The 14843-nt window shown below is 45.4% G+C and overlaps 1 protein-coding gene across 1 annotated transcript in view; it reads right to left on the reverse strand.

Annotated features, from left to right (window-relative positions):
• The window catches only part of PITPNC1 (phosphatidylinositol transfer protein cytoplasmic 1), a 258228-nt gene that overhangs the window by 12571 nt on the left and 230814 nt on the right, over positions 1-14843 (reverse strand). Inside the window, exons 7-8 of the mRNA XM_028167335.2 lie at positions 3458-3613; positions 594-657 (exon numbers count right to left, since the gene is read on the reverse strand). Coding sequence (XP_028023136.2) covers positions 594-657; positions 3458-3613 — 220 coding nt within the window. The remainder of the gene's footprint in view (positions 1-593; positions 658-3457; positions 3614-14843) is intronic.

The raw sequence follows: 14843 nt of genomic DNA on the forward strand, positions 1-14843 counted from the left end.
GGGGATATGGGAAGGGTCGTCCATCCATCATGGGATGAAACAAACCTTGTTTCTTTCCATTTACTGGAAATATACAGAACTTGTTTAATTCTTCCCAAAGCATTAAAAAAAAAGCCAGAACAACAGTCTCAATTAGAAATAAGGGGGTACCAATGCCTTTGTCCTTGAATTTTTACAGAGTCCTTATGTTTTTGGTGAGGGAGTGTTTCCAATAGTCTCTAAATCAAAGGACTGCTTTCACTTGATATGATGCTTCAGACAGCACTGATCTTGAAGTTTGGGATAAATCAGGATGGGTTTGAAGCCCATCCAACAGAGAATTACGGAGCCCTGCATTATCAAGTATGCAAGCATCAAACATACTGAGGCCCTATTTAGTCAATAACTAAGTGTTGTGGTTATTTTAGACCAAACTTCTATCATGACATTCTTCTTCATTATGTCCCATGGACAGTGCTGTTTCCAATACAGGAAGCAATAGCCCTGCCTTTGTTGTTGTCTTTCTAGGTAACAGCTGAAGCCAGATGGACTGAAAGCCCAAGCCAACATGTTATGAAGTTGTTCTATGAGTGATTTTGGGGAAGTTGACTTACCATACCACTCATCAACCCATGCAAAAGCCTGTCTATGTCCAATCAGAAGAATATCTCGGACCACCTAAAAAAGCAAAAGAAGGATGTTTGACAGAATACCAGGTTTGATTAAAACTATCTGGAAAAGGGATGGTTCCCAATTCTTGGAATCCTGGCAATTACAAATTTCTCCATCCCTCTGTCCATATGTGATGACAATTAGGGGCTGACATACTTACTCTCAGCCCTTTCCATGGTGTCCATACACTTGCTGTAAATTAATCTCTTTATCTTATTTGAAAGTTGGGCTGGAGGTTGTTCACACTAATGAAACGACTTGGCAGTCACACAGCAGTGACTGGACTGAATCTCTAGGACTGATCACCTTGAGATTTTTCTCTTCATTTATCTTTACCTAAAACAGGTTCTACTTTTCTTTTGCGGAAGGGTGCGTCACACTGGTGCCGGGAGGTCATAAATGTTGGAAATCAAGAACATTTGTCCGGGTAGCAGGTCACTTCTAAGCCAAAAGCATTTAAAACTCTCTCTTTTCTAATGAAGTATCCTAAATATTGCTTAATTTTTTTAAAAAAATAATTGAAGGTGTGGGATTCAAGAGAAGTAAATATCTTTCTAGGCTTGATTTTCATGTAATAAAAGGGGGGGGGGAGCAGTTTAGTCAACTATTCTTGAAAGAGATGAAATAAGAGACCTGAACCAGAGTGAACATAATGGGAATAATGAACTTGACTGGAGACAAAAGGAATGAAATTGTTTCTTATGGTGACACATAACGGCAACAGAAGACTAAGAAAAATAATTCTATAGGGTTTGTGTGTCATACCATTTATGTGCTTTTATTTCATGGTATTCTTTTCTTGTCTTCTGTAAATATGCCTTTTTACATTTCTTAGATACTCAACGCTCTCCCTCCAACATTCCTTTCTTCCTGCCAAACAAATCTAGCAATTGTCAAAAACCTCTTGTAGAAGGTTCAAGCATGTTTCAATAAATGAAGGATTTTAATTCAGTGAATTTGCAGAAACAAGGGAAGCTTTCATAATGAAGTGTTTATTACTCCAGGCCTCTGGATATCTAGTGAGGCTTTTGTAATTCAGAAGGAGGAAACATGTAATGAAAATAAGAAACAACATGAAGCCATACACACTTGAGTGCTGAGTGTGTCAAATTCATGGAAATCAAAAGAACAGCACTGAGGCATCAGTAAATACACCCTATTGCATTAAGCACAACACAGCTGTCTACTGGAAACAAGAATTCAATAATGTGCTAATGGCTTGCTTTCGAACATTTTTTCCCCTTAACTGTGAATAGATTCTTCAAACACAAAGGTGTTCAGAGAAAGGCATCCCTGGCACTTAAAACCCATGCAAACGCTGGCCTCAGATACTCATTAGTGGCTCATGTGCCACAGCAGGTGTGTTTTGGGGGTGTTGATGACACTTCATTATATTTGGAAATGGGCAATGGGAATGCCTATTACTAGAGTGTAATTCTTGCAGGTATTTTAAAGAAATGGATTCTCAAAACTAGAAAAGAAACACAATGAGCCCTGTGGCAATCTAAATATGCTTTGTGAGAAGAGGAGATAATAAAACATACTACGGTAGTGGCCCTAATAAGAGGAGATCATTTGCGGTTTAAAAAAAAAGGTGGGATGTGGTAGGAAGTCAAGAATATATAGCTGGAGCTCGACCCAGAGCTGAGGCTGGGAAATATTTACTATGAGAGCCCGGACTGTCTTCCTGCTTAATAACTGGGACACAGCAGGAAAACAAGAGGTCCCAGAACTTGATTTCTCTGTGTGCCACTTGGTTCCCACTCCAGGCGGGGCAGAATGGATTCTGGAGCTCAGCAGATCAGTACACTTTCTCTGCTTCAAATTTGCTCAAGGGTCTGCTATTATCAGGAGCCCAAGTTCAATCTCTTTCTTGGACCCAAATTCAAGATTTACACATTTTATTGTCAACTCGCCCCCCCAAGCTCAGTAGATAAATCCATCTAAGTAACAAAAAGCTCAGTGCATTAAAGTTAAATTCCAGTGCCCCCAAAAGAATTTCAGAAAGCTATTCTTTATCAGTTTTTAAGTGGAAAAATAAACAGATATCCAGCCTATCTGGAATGTAGAGACAACTTGGGTAGTATTTATTTTCATGAAAATAGGAGTTACAAAGGGCAATGCTCAACACTGTATTTCCCGTTAATTTCCATGAGGATAAGAGTTATGTTAGAAGCCCCTAACAAACTTAAATCATCACCCCAAATGGGTTCCTGCTACAACATTAACATGTTTAGTCAAAGTAGGCATACAATTGAAATCTGTGTTTTGAGGTTGTTAATAATTCTTTGGTAGTAGAATTATTAAAAGGGCAAAAATGCTGGGGTACACCATCTAATGGGACCACTGGGATTTCCTGTTCTGTCTCTTGGGGCAACTTCTACCTCAGGTGTCTACATTTGCAGGATCTTTTGAGTGAGAACTATCCTTGGGGGGACTGCACATACAGATAAACCCTGTGCTTCTGTCTGAACCCGAGTACCCAAGGACCAAGTACAAGTACCTCTCTCTGGAACTAGATTAGCCTGATGCCAAAGAGAGAAGTATATTTTGAAAGCCCAACTTCCTGAACATACTCACCCAACAGACATGGAGGTCACAGAATGAGAGATAAAGTGTAAGATATCTATTAGTGGAAGAAAATTAAACAGTAGACAAAATGCATTTTCATGAAAACAGGGTTTTCTAGATGCAGGTACCTCGTGTTGGCTCAGCGCTTATACATCTGTTGGGCATTGGGCACTCCAGCTCACAACAAGGACAGTTATTTTGTCCATAGCCCAGGAACTGCTGTCCATTTACTTACCTTGTGTACAAATTGTTCCACTCTGGTCTGAAGCCCCCAGACCTCGAACTTCACAGTCACCAGCTTGTAGGAACACATGATGGGCTGATGACTATCTCTCCAGCCTTCCCTTAACTGGCCCCGTCCTGTCTTCTCTGACTTGAAGTGTTTAGGATCCTGGAGAAAAAAAAAAATCAGAAAAATGATAACTTAAAAGTTCAACCATCTTTTTACATGAAATAAGTGAATAAGGGAAGCCAAGTGAAAGAAACCAGTCACCAAAAGCCACAGTGTCTAATTCCATTTATGTAAAATATCCAGAATAGGCAAATCTATGGAAAACGTAGATTAGTGGCCTAAGGCCGGGGGAGGGAGATAGTATGGGGAATGACTGCTATGGGAACGAAGTTATTTTTGAGGTGATGAAAATGCTCTAAAATTAGATTTAAGGTGATGGCTCACAACTCTGTAAATATGCTAAAAACCACTGAGCTGAAAACTTCAAATGGATGAACTTTATGGTATGTAAATTAGATGCCAATAAAGCTATGAAAATACATAAATGAAATATAAAAAATGCTATCTACTACCTCAGTAGGGTTTTTCAGGGTGTGCACTGGCTCTGGGTTTGCTGATATTCTTTTTTTTTTTTGGCCATACCGTGCTGCTTGCGGGATCCTACTTTCCTGACCAGGGATTGAACCCGTGCCCTCGGCAGTGAAATTGTGGAGTCCTAACCACTGGACTGCCAGGGAATTCCCTGCTGATATTCTTGCATAAAGTAATACTATAATAATCATTATCCTGGGGCTTCCCTGGTGGTGCAGTGGTTGAGAATCCGCCTACCGATGCAGGGGACACAGGTTTGAGCCCTGGTCCGGGAAGATCCCACGTGCTGCGGAGCAACTAAGCCCGTGCACCACAACTACTGAGCCTGCGCTCTACAGCCCGTGAGCCACAACTACTGAGCCCTCATGCCACAACTACTGAAGCCCACGCGCCGAGAGCCCGTGCTCCGCAACAAGAGAAGCCACTGCAATGAGAAGCCCGCACACCACAACGAAGAGTAGCCCCCGCTCGCTGCAACTAGAGAAAGCCCACGTGCAGCAACAAAGACCCAATGCAGCCAAAAAAAAAAAATCATTATCCTAAGTGTGTTTACTGAATGCACACTGTGGGCAGGCACAGAACCAGGTATTACATTATGCTTCCCCTCAACCAGGTTTCTTTGCCCTGGGGGCTGTGGGAGGGCACCAGGTGCATGTGTGGTCTGAAAGGTATGGTCTGTGTGTGATTGCAGGGCACTTCCCTCCACTCAGAGAATGGACTCAACTCTACTTGGATGATCTCTGTTCCCTGACTTTCCTCCAGGGTCCTTCCTTACTTGCATCAATGGCAGGAAGATGGTGGGTCTGGGGGTAGACAGGGACCAGCGTGGGACACATATATAATTAATGGAATACAGAATTGACAAAAGGGATTCTGGAAGGGAGTAAGGAAAGAAGGATGCATAATAACTACCCCAAGGAAATAAGTGCTTCTGGGGAGGGAGGGACTTGAGTGTGGGCAGCATTTTTGACTCTTTGGTACCAACTTTGCCAAGCTATATTTTTATCACCTGGACCAACCCAGAAACTGCTACTGAAATTATGTGCATAGGCCTAGAAAGATTATGATAATAACATGAAATATGAAAAAGGCATAAGCATAGAGTTTGGCCCATAGCAAGTGCTCAACTGATGTTGGCCATTATTGTACTTCCCAAGGCAGTCTATGAAGCCTCTGATGCTCAGCCCCTACAGTCCAGGGCAGAGATAGCAATGCCTTTCCAAAGCACCCTGGAATTGCTGGTAAAAGATGTGATGTTTAAGACCATGGGACTAATTCCTGCCTGACCTGTATTCCTACACCACAAAATGTGCAGTGGTTAAGAATCCACCTGCCAATGCAGGGGACACGGGTTCGAGCCCTGGTCCGGGAAGATCCCACATGCTGCAGAGCAACTAGGCCCGTGCACCACAACTACTGAGGCTGCGCTCTTGAGCCTGCGAGCCACAACTACTGAGGCCCGCGTGCCACAACTATTGAAGCCTGCACGCCTAGAGCCCGTGCTCCACAACGAGAGAAGCCACCGCAATGAGAAGCCCGCGCACTGCAGCAAAGAGTAGCCCCCGCTTGCTGCAACTAGAGAAAGCCCACGCGCAGCAACAAAGACCCAACGCAGCCAAAAAAAAAAAAAAAAAAGAACAAAGAGAGAAGGCCAGTAAATGAAGAGATATATCACCAGGGAGACTACGGGAGATCATCTCCAAAGATGGCCCCCATCAATTCCCTCCCTCACTGTGCCTGTAGGAGGTGGAGGCTACTTCCCCTCCCCATGAATCTAGACTGGTCTGTGATTTGCTTTGACCAAAAGAATGTGGCAGAAGACACACTGTGTCAGTTCAGGTCTTTAAGAGAAGCTGGGAACCGGAAGTCTGCCACAATGTAAAAAATCTAGCTTGATCACCCTGAGACCACCATGCTGTGAGGAAGCCCAAGCCTGCCATGTGGAGAGATGCTCCCTCGTTCCAGCTGAGAAGCCAGCACATGAGCGAAAAAGCCGTCTTTGATATTTCAGTCCAAGCATATACCACGAGGAACAGAAGATCCTGCCCAGCTAAATAAGCTCAATCGAGATGGCAGAATCGTGAGAACTAATACACTGTTGTTTTAAGCCACTAAATTCTTGGATGAATTGTTACTCAGCAAGAGATAACAAAACAGGAGCATCAAATGGATTCCAAAACAGATGCAATAACTGGATCTCCAAAGACGAAGAGAAGGAATGCTGCTTTCTTTTTTCCCAGAACTCACCGAAAGTTCATACAATTAGCTACACCCTTGAAAACTGTACACAAGGAAATGTACGGCTGCCAAGCAGTTCCTGCAACTTAAAATACAAGAGCTGGAGTTAAACAGGGGAAGCTGGTTTCTTTTCCCACCTGCCCTTCGACTTTCCCGCAAGAGGCAAGTGACGAGTATGATTATCAGCACACGGACAACTATCTTGAGGCTTAAAAGACACGGCCTCCACGCTGTGGCCGACCAGAATACACACAGGCAAACCCTCGTGAACCTGAGTGGAGGTTATCCTACTCCGGTTAGCAACTGGGTAAATAAAGGACAGTTGCAGGGCCAGCGAGCAGTTGAAAGCAAGAGGGCAAAGCTCCTGGCAACCCAGACATGTAAGAGACAAAGGCCCCAGTCAACAAGGAAGTGTGGCCGTGGCCTGAGCTGCTTTCACTTGTCTCAGGTCCTGTGCACTGGGCCTGAGAGCAGCCTGAAGATGGAGGCCCCTGGGTCGGCTGGCTGCACCCCACGCTCCCCTCCCCAACGTGAGTCCCTGAATCATGGAGTAGCCTCGGCTTGTTCCTTCAGCCAGCCACTGTGGATCTTGAAATGATACCTATTCTAGAATCTTGGTGTAGATTCCAGACATCTCAAGAATAACGCAAGACTCTGTAATATTAAACGTGGAACACCGGCAGATTGCATTTCCAAAGCAATTAAGAGTTGTGGGGCCTCACAGCAAACTTCACTTCTGAATAAGACCTGAAAAGTATTGCCTGCAAAATGAAAACTATGCAGACACTTAAATTCACGTGTGGCTCCCGATCGAACCACAAAATTATAAAATGATATCAGGCATTCGTGAAACAGAGCTTTGGGAAAAGGCTACATGGGTATGAGAAGTGTGCTGTATTTTCAAGACGCGGAATGGGATTTTAAAACTGGAAGTGGTAATTTGACTTCATACCCTCGGTTTTATGGATGAGGATACTGAGGCCTGAGAGAATGAAATGTTTTGTCCCCAAACCACGGGCACTTGGTAACAGAGCTGGGACAAGAATCCCCGCCTCCCCTAATTCTAGCCCAATGTTCTTTCCAGTACATTTACTTTGAATATTAAACAGCGAAAGGGTGTTTTTGTTATAGCCAGATGCCAAAGAAGCAATTAACAATTGGGCTTTTTATGGCAACAGTGTGTTGATTTTTTGCGAGTCTGGTGTCATATCCACAGCTGCTGATTTCATCTAGTAAATCTCATACGTGGCCTATAATTAGGGATTCACTTTCAGAGAGCTGGAGGGAAGTAAGGGAGAGGGATTTACCAGAGGACTCCTTTAACCAAAACTCAAGATCAGAAACGAACATCCAGCTGAATACCTTTGAATGACAATGAGCAAAATAAATAGATAAATAAATAAAATTAAAAAAATCAAACCACTGGGTCTTATCTGAAGTATTCTGGTCACTGCAAACTTTCTGCCTTTTCCCCTCCCCCTCTATTTCTCCTCCCCACCTTCCCCCCAAATACTCATTCTTCTGGAAATTATTATCTTCAACTCTCATTCTCTCAGTTGAGTTTGTGAACATAAATATCTAAATTGCCCCATTCATACAGCAGTCGATCTTTCTTACAACTTTCTAAATTTTTTTATGTTTTAATATTCTAGTTTGTATTTCTTTCTATAGCTGCTATAGTATTTTTATTTTTAATAAATTTATTTATTTATTTATTTATATTTGGCTGCATTGGGTCTTCGTTGCTGTGCGCGGGCTTTCTCTAGTTGCGGCGAGCGGGGGCTACTCTTCATTGCAGTACACAGGCTTCTCACTGCAGTGGCTTCTCTTGTTGCAGAGCATGGGCTCTAGGCACGCGGGCTTCAGTAGTTGTGGCACACAGGCTCAGCAGTTGTGGCTTGAGGGCTCTAGAGTGCAGGCTTCAGTAGTTGTGGCGCACGGGCTTAGTTGCTCCGCAGCATGTGGGATCTTCCCGGACCAGGGCTCGAACCCGTGTCTCCTGCATTGGCAGGTGGATTCTTAACCATTGCGCCACCAGGGAAGCCCTGGCCTATTTTAAAAGGACATAAAATTTGACTTTAGTGTGACTGAGAGATTATGCATCTCCAAACTCTTGCTGGATCCCAACCTGGTGCAATCAGAAAACACAGTGAAAGTTCTCTGTAGTGGGTTGGTGACCCCCCCAAAAGATATGTCCAAGTCCTCATCCCTAGTACCTATGAATGAGATCTTATTTGGGAAAAAAGGTCTTTGCAGATGTAATGAAACTAAGGCTCTAGAGACGAGCTCATCCTAGATTAAGAGGGTGGGCCCTAAATCCAATAACAAGTGTCCTGATAAGGGACAGAAAAGAAGACACAGAAAGGAGGACATGTGAAGTTGGAGGCAGAGGTTGGAGATATGCAACCACAAACCACAGAACTCCTGGAGCCGCCAGAAGCCAGAAGAGGCAAGAAAGGATTCTTCCCTAGAGCCTCACAGTCACTAAGAACTTCTGTCCTCCAGAACTGTGAGAGAAACCTCTGGGGGTGAGGAGTATGGTTAAATCCCCAATGCTTCTGATCAAATCGGTCTTGGGTGGGGTCTGTGCATCCAGCATTTCAAAAGCTCCCCAGGTGATCCAAACATACAGCCAAGGTTTAACCACTACCATAAGGTACGAATGTCATCTCTGTGCTCCACACGAGGAGCCTGAAGCTCAGAGGTGATTGCTGACTTATCCACAGCTCTCCAGGCCGCAAGCTCAGGTCAACCTGACTCCCAGACCTGGGCTCCCTGCTCCTAGACCATGTGGATTCTCATCTGAAATTCTGGCACAATCTGTCAGAGGGGGATGGTGTTAATACTCCTCATCTGCAGGATGGTGTTAATACTAATTCCCTTGTGGGACTGTTGCAAGGCTTAAATTGGATAATGTCGGTGAAGTCCCCAGCCCAACACCCAATAGGCGATGCATGCTATACAGGAGATATCCCAGAGCTTTAAGAAGCACATGATACTGAAACATCCTTAAGAGATTTCAATTTCCTCAAATCTCACTTAGCTCCTCAGAAGAAAGGCAGCAGGAATATCTTAAGTGCTGTAGGATTATTTTTACTTTATTGTTATCCTGTGGTTGAGTGTATAGAAAAATAAATGCCAAAAAATATGGCTGCCCACCATAATGCTGGTGCCCTTGTATCAGTGAGAGGCAGGGTGGGCATTTCCATTTTCTGGAAGCTGTCACCTGTCAGTGTCCATAAGTATGGTGGTGGAAGAAATCCCAAGAAAAGGGTTTTTGCTTATTGGACTCCCATGACTAGGTTCTGGGCCAAGGACAAGTGATAGTCTTCAATCTTAGAATCAATTCCTTTCCCTCTTTCTCTTATGTTTCAGGAACACTGTTCCAAGTTGACAAAGCGGAGAGCAAAGCAGATTGCCCTACTGTAGGCTGCTCCCTTAAAGGAAGGGATTTTACTGATTTCACCAAGGTTCCGGAACCCCACAGGGGCACACAAAGCAGCTGGTCCATCCAAGCTGGGAGCTTCCCTGGCAGGTGGACACACTGGGCAGCTATCTCCCCATGTCAGGATGGGCCAGTCTTGAAGCCAGACAACTTTGAGCATCTTAGGGGTTATATAAAAGCTTTCCTCCTGAAGAGTGGAGAACTACACAGAGATAAATGCAATCCTTTCCTTCCAGTAATCATCCAAGCTAGGGTGGAGCTTGTTTCCCTAACGGGGAACCTAGCTGTATAAGTTGCTAGAGCTATCATAACAAAGTACCACCCACTTAACACTCACTTTGTGTTAAGCCACCCACAAACTGGGTGGCTTAACAGAAATTTATTGTCTCACGGTTCTGGAGGCTAGAAGTCTGAGATCAAGGTGTCAGTAGGGTAGGTTCCCTCTGGGGGTTGTAGAGGAGAATCTGTTCCATGCCTCTTTGCTAATTCTGGTGGTTTGGTTTGCTGGGAATTCTGGTGTTCCTTGACTTGTAGATGTACACTCTGGTCACATGGCGTCCTCCCGTGTGTCTTCACATTGTCTTCCTTCTGTGCATGTCTGTCTCTGTCTCTAAATTTCCCCCTTTCATAAGGACACAATCATATTGGATTAGAGCCCATTGAACCTCATTTTCACTTGATTACCTCCGTAAAGACCGTATTTCCAAGTAAGGTCACCCTCTCAGGTACTGGGGGTCAGGACTTCAACATATCTTTTTGTGGGGAACCAGGCCAACCTCTAACACCAAGTCAGAGAGGTTTTCACAAGGGAAATCCTCTAGATTACCCTGTAACTCTTCCACAGCTTGTTCACCTACTCGGTCAATGCTCTTGCCTTGAGGGCTCTGCCCAGCAGCTGGCTAGCTGGGAACGCACCAGCTTGCAAGTTCCTCCAGCTGGGGGGCTTCTAAATTCATCCCCAGTGAGAGTTCTGGCTCTGGATCCTATCGGTGCTCCCCAGGCTTGGCAGATGGCAGCTTGGACCCCTGTCATTAAAGCCCATCTTTATGGAGGGAGCCGTGCTGGTGCCAGGGCTTCTCTCCGGGGCCAGATGGACCTCGCTGGTCACACTTCCTTCCGTGCGGGCGCATCTTCTTTAGAAGCCTTCCTCTTTCCTCTCCCCGGGGTCAGTCACACCTTCAAATTTCATCCATCTCGCACTTGGACAAAGCCGAACAAAGGTGACGCTAAGGGCTTTGACTAGTGCAGCCCAGTGAAACTGTGTCCCTGGGTTTGTCAGGATCAGTCTCACACCTGGGAGGTGCCAGGAGAAACCCACAGGAGATCTCAGCCTGGCTGGAGCGCAGCTTGCATCTCAGAGGCAATATTATTAGCCAATGTTCACTGAGATATAAAGTCTCTGTGATTAATTACGCTTTCAGTTTGAACCACAAAGGACTATAGCCAACAGGGGCTTGCCCTGTTAACTGAAATTAGAAGTCTTTGATAAATGTTAAATGAAAAAGGGCTAAGCAGTAACTGGCTAGGAATTGCTATATTATGTAACCATAATGCTCAGCCGTCAAATAGAGATGAACTAACCAATCTGAAAAATATCAGATTTTTCCCTGCATTCAGGAACTCTTCCTGATGACTCCAAGGTGGTATTATCCTCATTCCCCTTCAATGAATGGCCGTTTCAACCAGCTAAAATTTAGCCGCAAATTTGAATCAACATTTCTTTTTTTTTTTTAAAGAATTTCACTTATTTATTTATTTATGGCTGTGTTGGGTCTTCGTCTCTGTGTGAGGGCTTTCTCTAGTTGCGGCAAGCGGGGGCCACTCTTCATCGCGGTGCGCGGGCCTCTCACTATCGCGGCCTCTCTTGTTGCGGAGCACAGGCTCCAGACGCGCAGGCTCAGTAGTTGTGGCTCACGGGCCTAGTTGCTCCGTGGCATGTGGGATCCTCCCAGACCAGGGCTCGAACCTGCATCCCCTGCATTGGCAGGCAGACTCTCAACCACTGTGCCACCAAGGAAGCCCCTGGACCAACATTTCTTAAACCTGAATCCTAAAAGGGATACACATAAAAATTAAAATGCTTTCAAAGAAGCTAGTCCCAACAGATCACATATTAAAGGATCCCATTCAGATGAAGCATCCAGAACAGGGAAATCTACAGAGATAGGAAGATTAGTGATTGCCTAGGGCTGGGGTGGGATTGAGGATAAAAGAATAGGGGGTATGATAGCTACAGCATACAGGGTTTCTGGGACTTCCCTGGTGGCGCAGAGGTTAAGAATCTGCCTGACAATTCAGGGAACACGGGTTCGAGCCCTGGTCTGGGAAGATCCCACATGCCTGCGGAGCAACTAAGCCCGTGCACCACAACTACTGAGCCTGTGCTCTAGAGCCCACGAGCCACAACTACTGAGCCCCCTCACCTAGTGCCCGTGCTCCGCAACAAGAGAAGCCTCCGCAGTGAGAAGCCCGTGCACCGCAACCCCTCTCGCCGCAACTAGAGAAAGCCCGCGCACAGCAACGAAGACCCAACATAGCCAAAATTAAATAAATAAATAAAAATAAAATTCATACAGGGTTTCTTTACTGGGTTGATGAACATGTTTTAAATTTGACTGTGGTGATGGTTACCCACATCTGTGAATATACTAAAATCCCCTGAATTCTACACTTTAGTGGGTGAACTGTATGGTATGTGAGCTAGGTCTCATAAAGGTGTTAAAAAAAAAAAAGCCAACAGCACTAAGGAGCTTTCAGCACAGTGCACTTGAGAACTGGCCAGAAACTTTACTTAAAAGGTCACCTGCTATGCATCAGCTTAAAAAAAAAAAAAAATCCCAAATGCAAATTGTAGCCAGAAGCAGCCAATTCTTGCTTTGTTAGCAGTTAATACCTAAAGTGCTATTTTTAAAGCATTTGCTCTTGGCACTAGCGTGTACTGCAAACACAGAGTGATTTGTGTTAGTCCTCTGCAAAGCAACTCTTAAAGGAGCTTGACTCAGAAGGTGTGTCTGACATGTAGAAAGGCAGAGAAAAAGGTGGCTGGGTGGGGGGTGTGTTTTGGTGGGTGTTCTGAGCCCTTCGCGGTTCTAATTCAGGGCCGGGAGAACTCAAAACTCTCTACCTGAAGAAGAGGAAGCATGAGAATGGAAAATTTGAGTACAAACCACAAAACCACTGAATAGTCAGCAGCCTCTAGCCCTGAGGGTGACCACTGGTGATGCCTTTTAGGGGGGAGGGAGGAGACGAAGGCAAAAGAGAACCCTGAGAGAGGTGGTCAGGAGAAAGTGGAGGATGGAAGGAGGGGGAAGTCGCCACACTAGCTAATGTTCATCAAATGCTTGCTGGGTACCAGAGCCTGGGTCGAGCACTTCAGATATGCTCTCTTATTTAATGTTTGTGGTATAAGAAATATATTTGAGGTGGCTTAGGGTGCAGCCCTTAGATAGCCTCAGGATGGAGCTGGTTCCTGGAAAGATCAAGGGCTTAGACCGCTGACCTCTGGGGAGGGGAGAAGAGGGAGGCTGGCGATTGAAATATACAAATTCTTGACAATGAGATCTGGAGAGCTTCCAGGTTGGTAAACACATCACTGTGCTGGGGCGGGGGGTGGGGGGGGGCGTGCAGTGGGCATGCCTGGAGAGGACGTGCAACCTTGTACCTCCTTCCCTCATCCTTTGCCCTGTGCATCTTTTCCTTTTGGCTGTTCCTGAATTGCACTCTTTCTAAAAAACTAGTAAATGTTTGTTAAACATAAGTCAAGTGGTTTCCTGATTTCTGTGAGCCTTCCCAGCAAATTCTCGAACGTGAGGTTGACTTTGTGGGAAGGAGGGTAAAAATAACCATACTAGTTAATGTGGTGGCCCTGGACTTGTGACTGGCATCTGAAGTGGGAGTGGTCTTGTGGGACTGAGTCCTTGAACTTGTGCTATGTGATGCTAAAGCCAGGTAGTGTCAGAACTGAAATGAATTCTTGACACTGGGTTGGTATCAGAGAATTGGAGAATTTGTGGGTTTCAGGGCAAACACCCCAGAATTCTCCTGACTACAAACCTCTAAAGTAGTACATTATTATCTTCATTTTGTATAATGTCCAAGGGAACGCCCCCATCCTATTCCCAGACTCACTCTCCACAGCTCCACCTGAGCCCTTGCCATGGGCTCCTTCCACAAGCCTCCTCCTTCAGAAATCTCCAGATGGGCAGCAGGCATCAGTCAATCTCTATGTTCCCCTACAAACTTCTGGGGCCACTTTGCAGCCTTGCCCCAGTCTCCCTGGATGGCAGAGCTGCGTGTGGACCTGCAGGTTCCCAGCTCAGCAAATAGCCAGCTTTTATTTATTTATTTTTTCTTTTGCAGATGCTCCAATTTCTGTAATTAATTCTCTTGGAATTCTCCCGTCACATGGCTTTGGGGTTAGGCAAGAAGTGTACCCCCAATGACTCTGAGAACTCCCCTCCCCCATCTTCAAATACAGACTAGGAGTGGAGGGGAGATGGATGATGGGTGCCATGGCGAAAGGGCCAGCTGGGCCGTCTGGACCAGCCCTGGGGAGAACCTGGCCTCAGTGATGAGCGGCTGCCCGGGGAATGTGCAGTTGTAACTCCTCTCTGTCCCCAGCTTTGGGCCTGGTTCCCAATTCCAGAGCAACAAGAGGCGGCTCCCTAATAGCCTGTTACATGAAGCTACTCTGTTCCTTTTGGCACAGATATGACTATATTTTCAAGATCACCTCTAATCAAAACCAATAAAGTTATTCAAGGACCCACCGGAGAGGACCCCGCCTTACGATGTGTGACAGTGAGAGGCTAGGCACCAGCCTCCTAATAGCCAGGGGGCCAATCTCTTCCCAGAAAGGAGGGCCGTTAGGACCTGGCTCCACTGGCAGACTTTGAGCTGGGATTTTGTGTTGTGGACTGTCCCTGCTCACTCTGATCCTAGCTGTGCTGTTTGGACACAGGCTATGAAGTATTAATAACCGTATCATATATCCATACTGAGGATATACAATTTGGCCCACAGATAGTGTAAGTTTCTGAAATCAAAAGCTGATAACAGGGGCTTCCCTGGTGGCGCAGTGGTTAAGAATCCGCCTGCCAATGCAGGGGATATGGA

The sequence above is a fragment of the Balaenoptera acutorostrata genome, chromosome 20 (genome assembly GCF_949987535.1).
Source record: "Balaenoptera acutorostrata chromosome 20, mBalAcu1.1, whole genome shotgun sequence".
NCBI lineage: Eukaryota > Metazoa > Chordata > Mammalia > Artiodactyla > Balaenopteridae > Balaenoptera > Balaenoptera acutorostrata.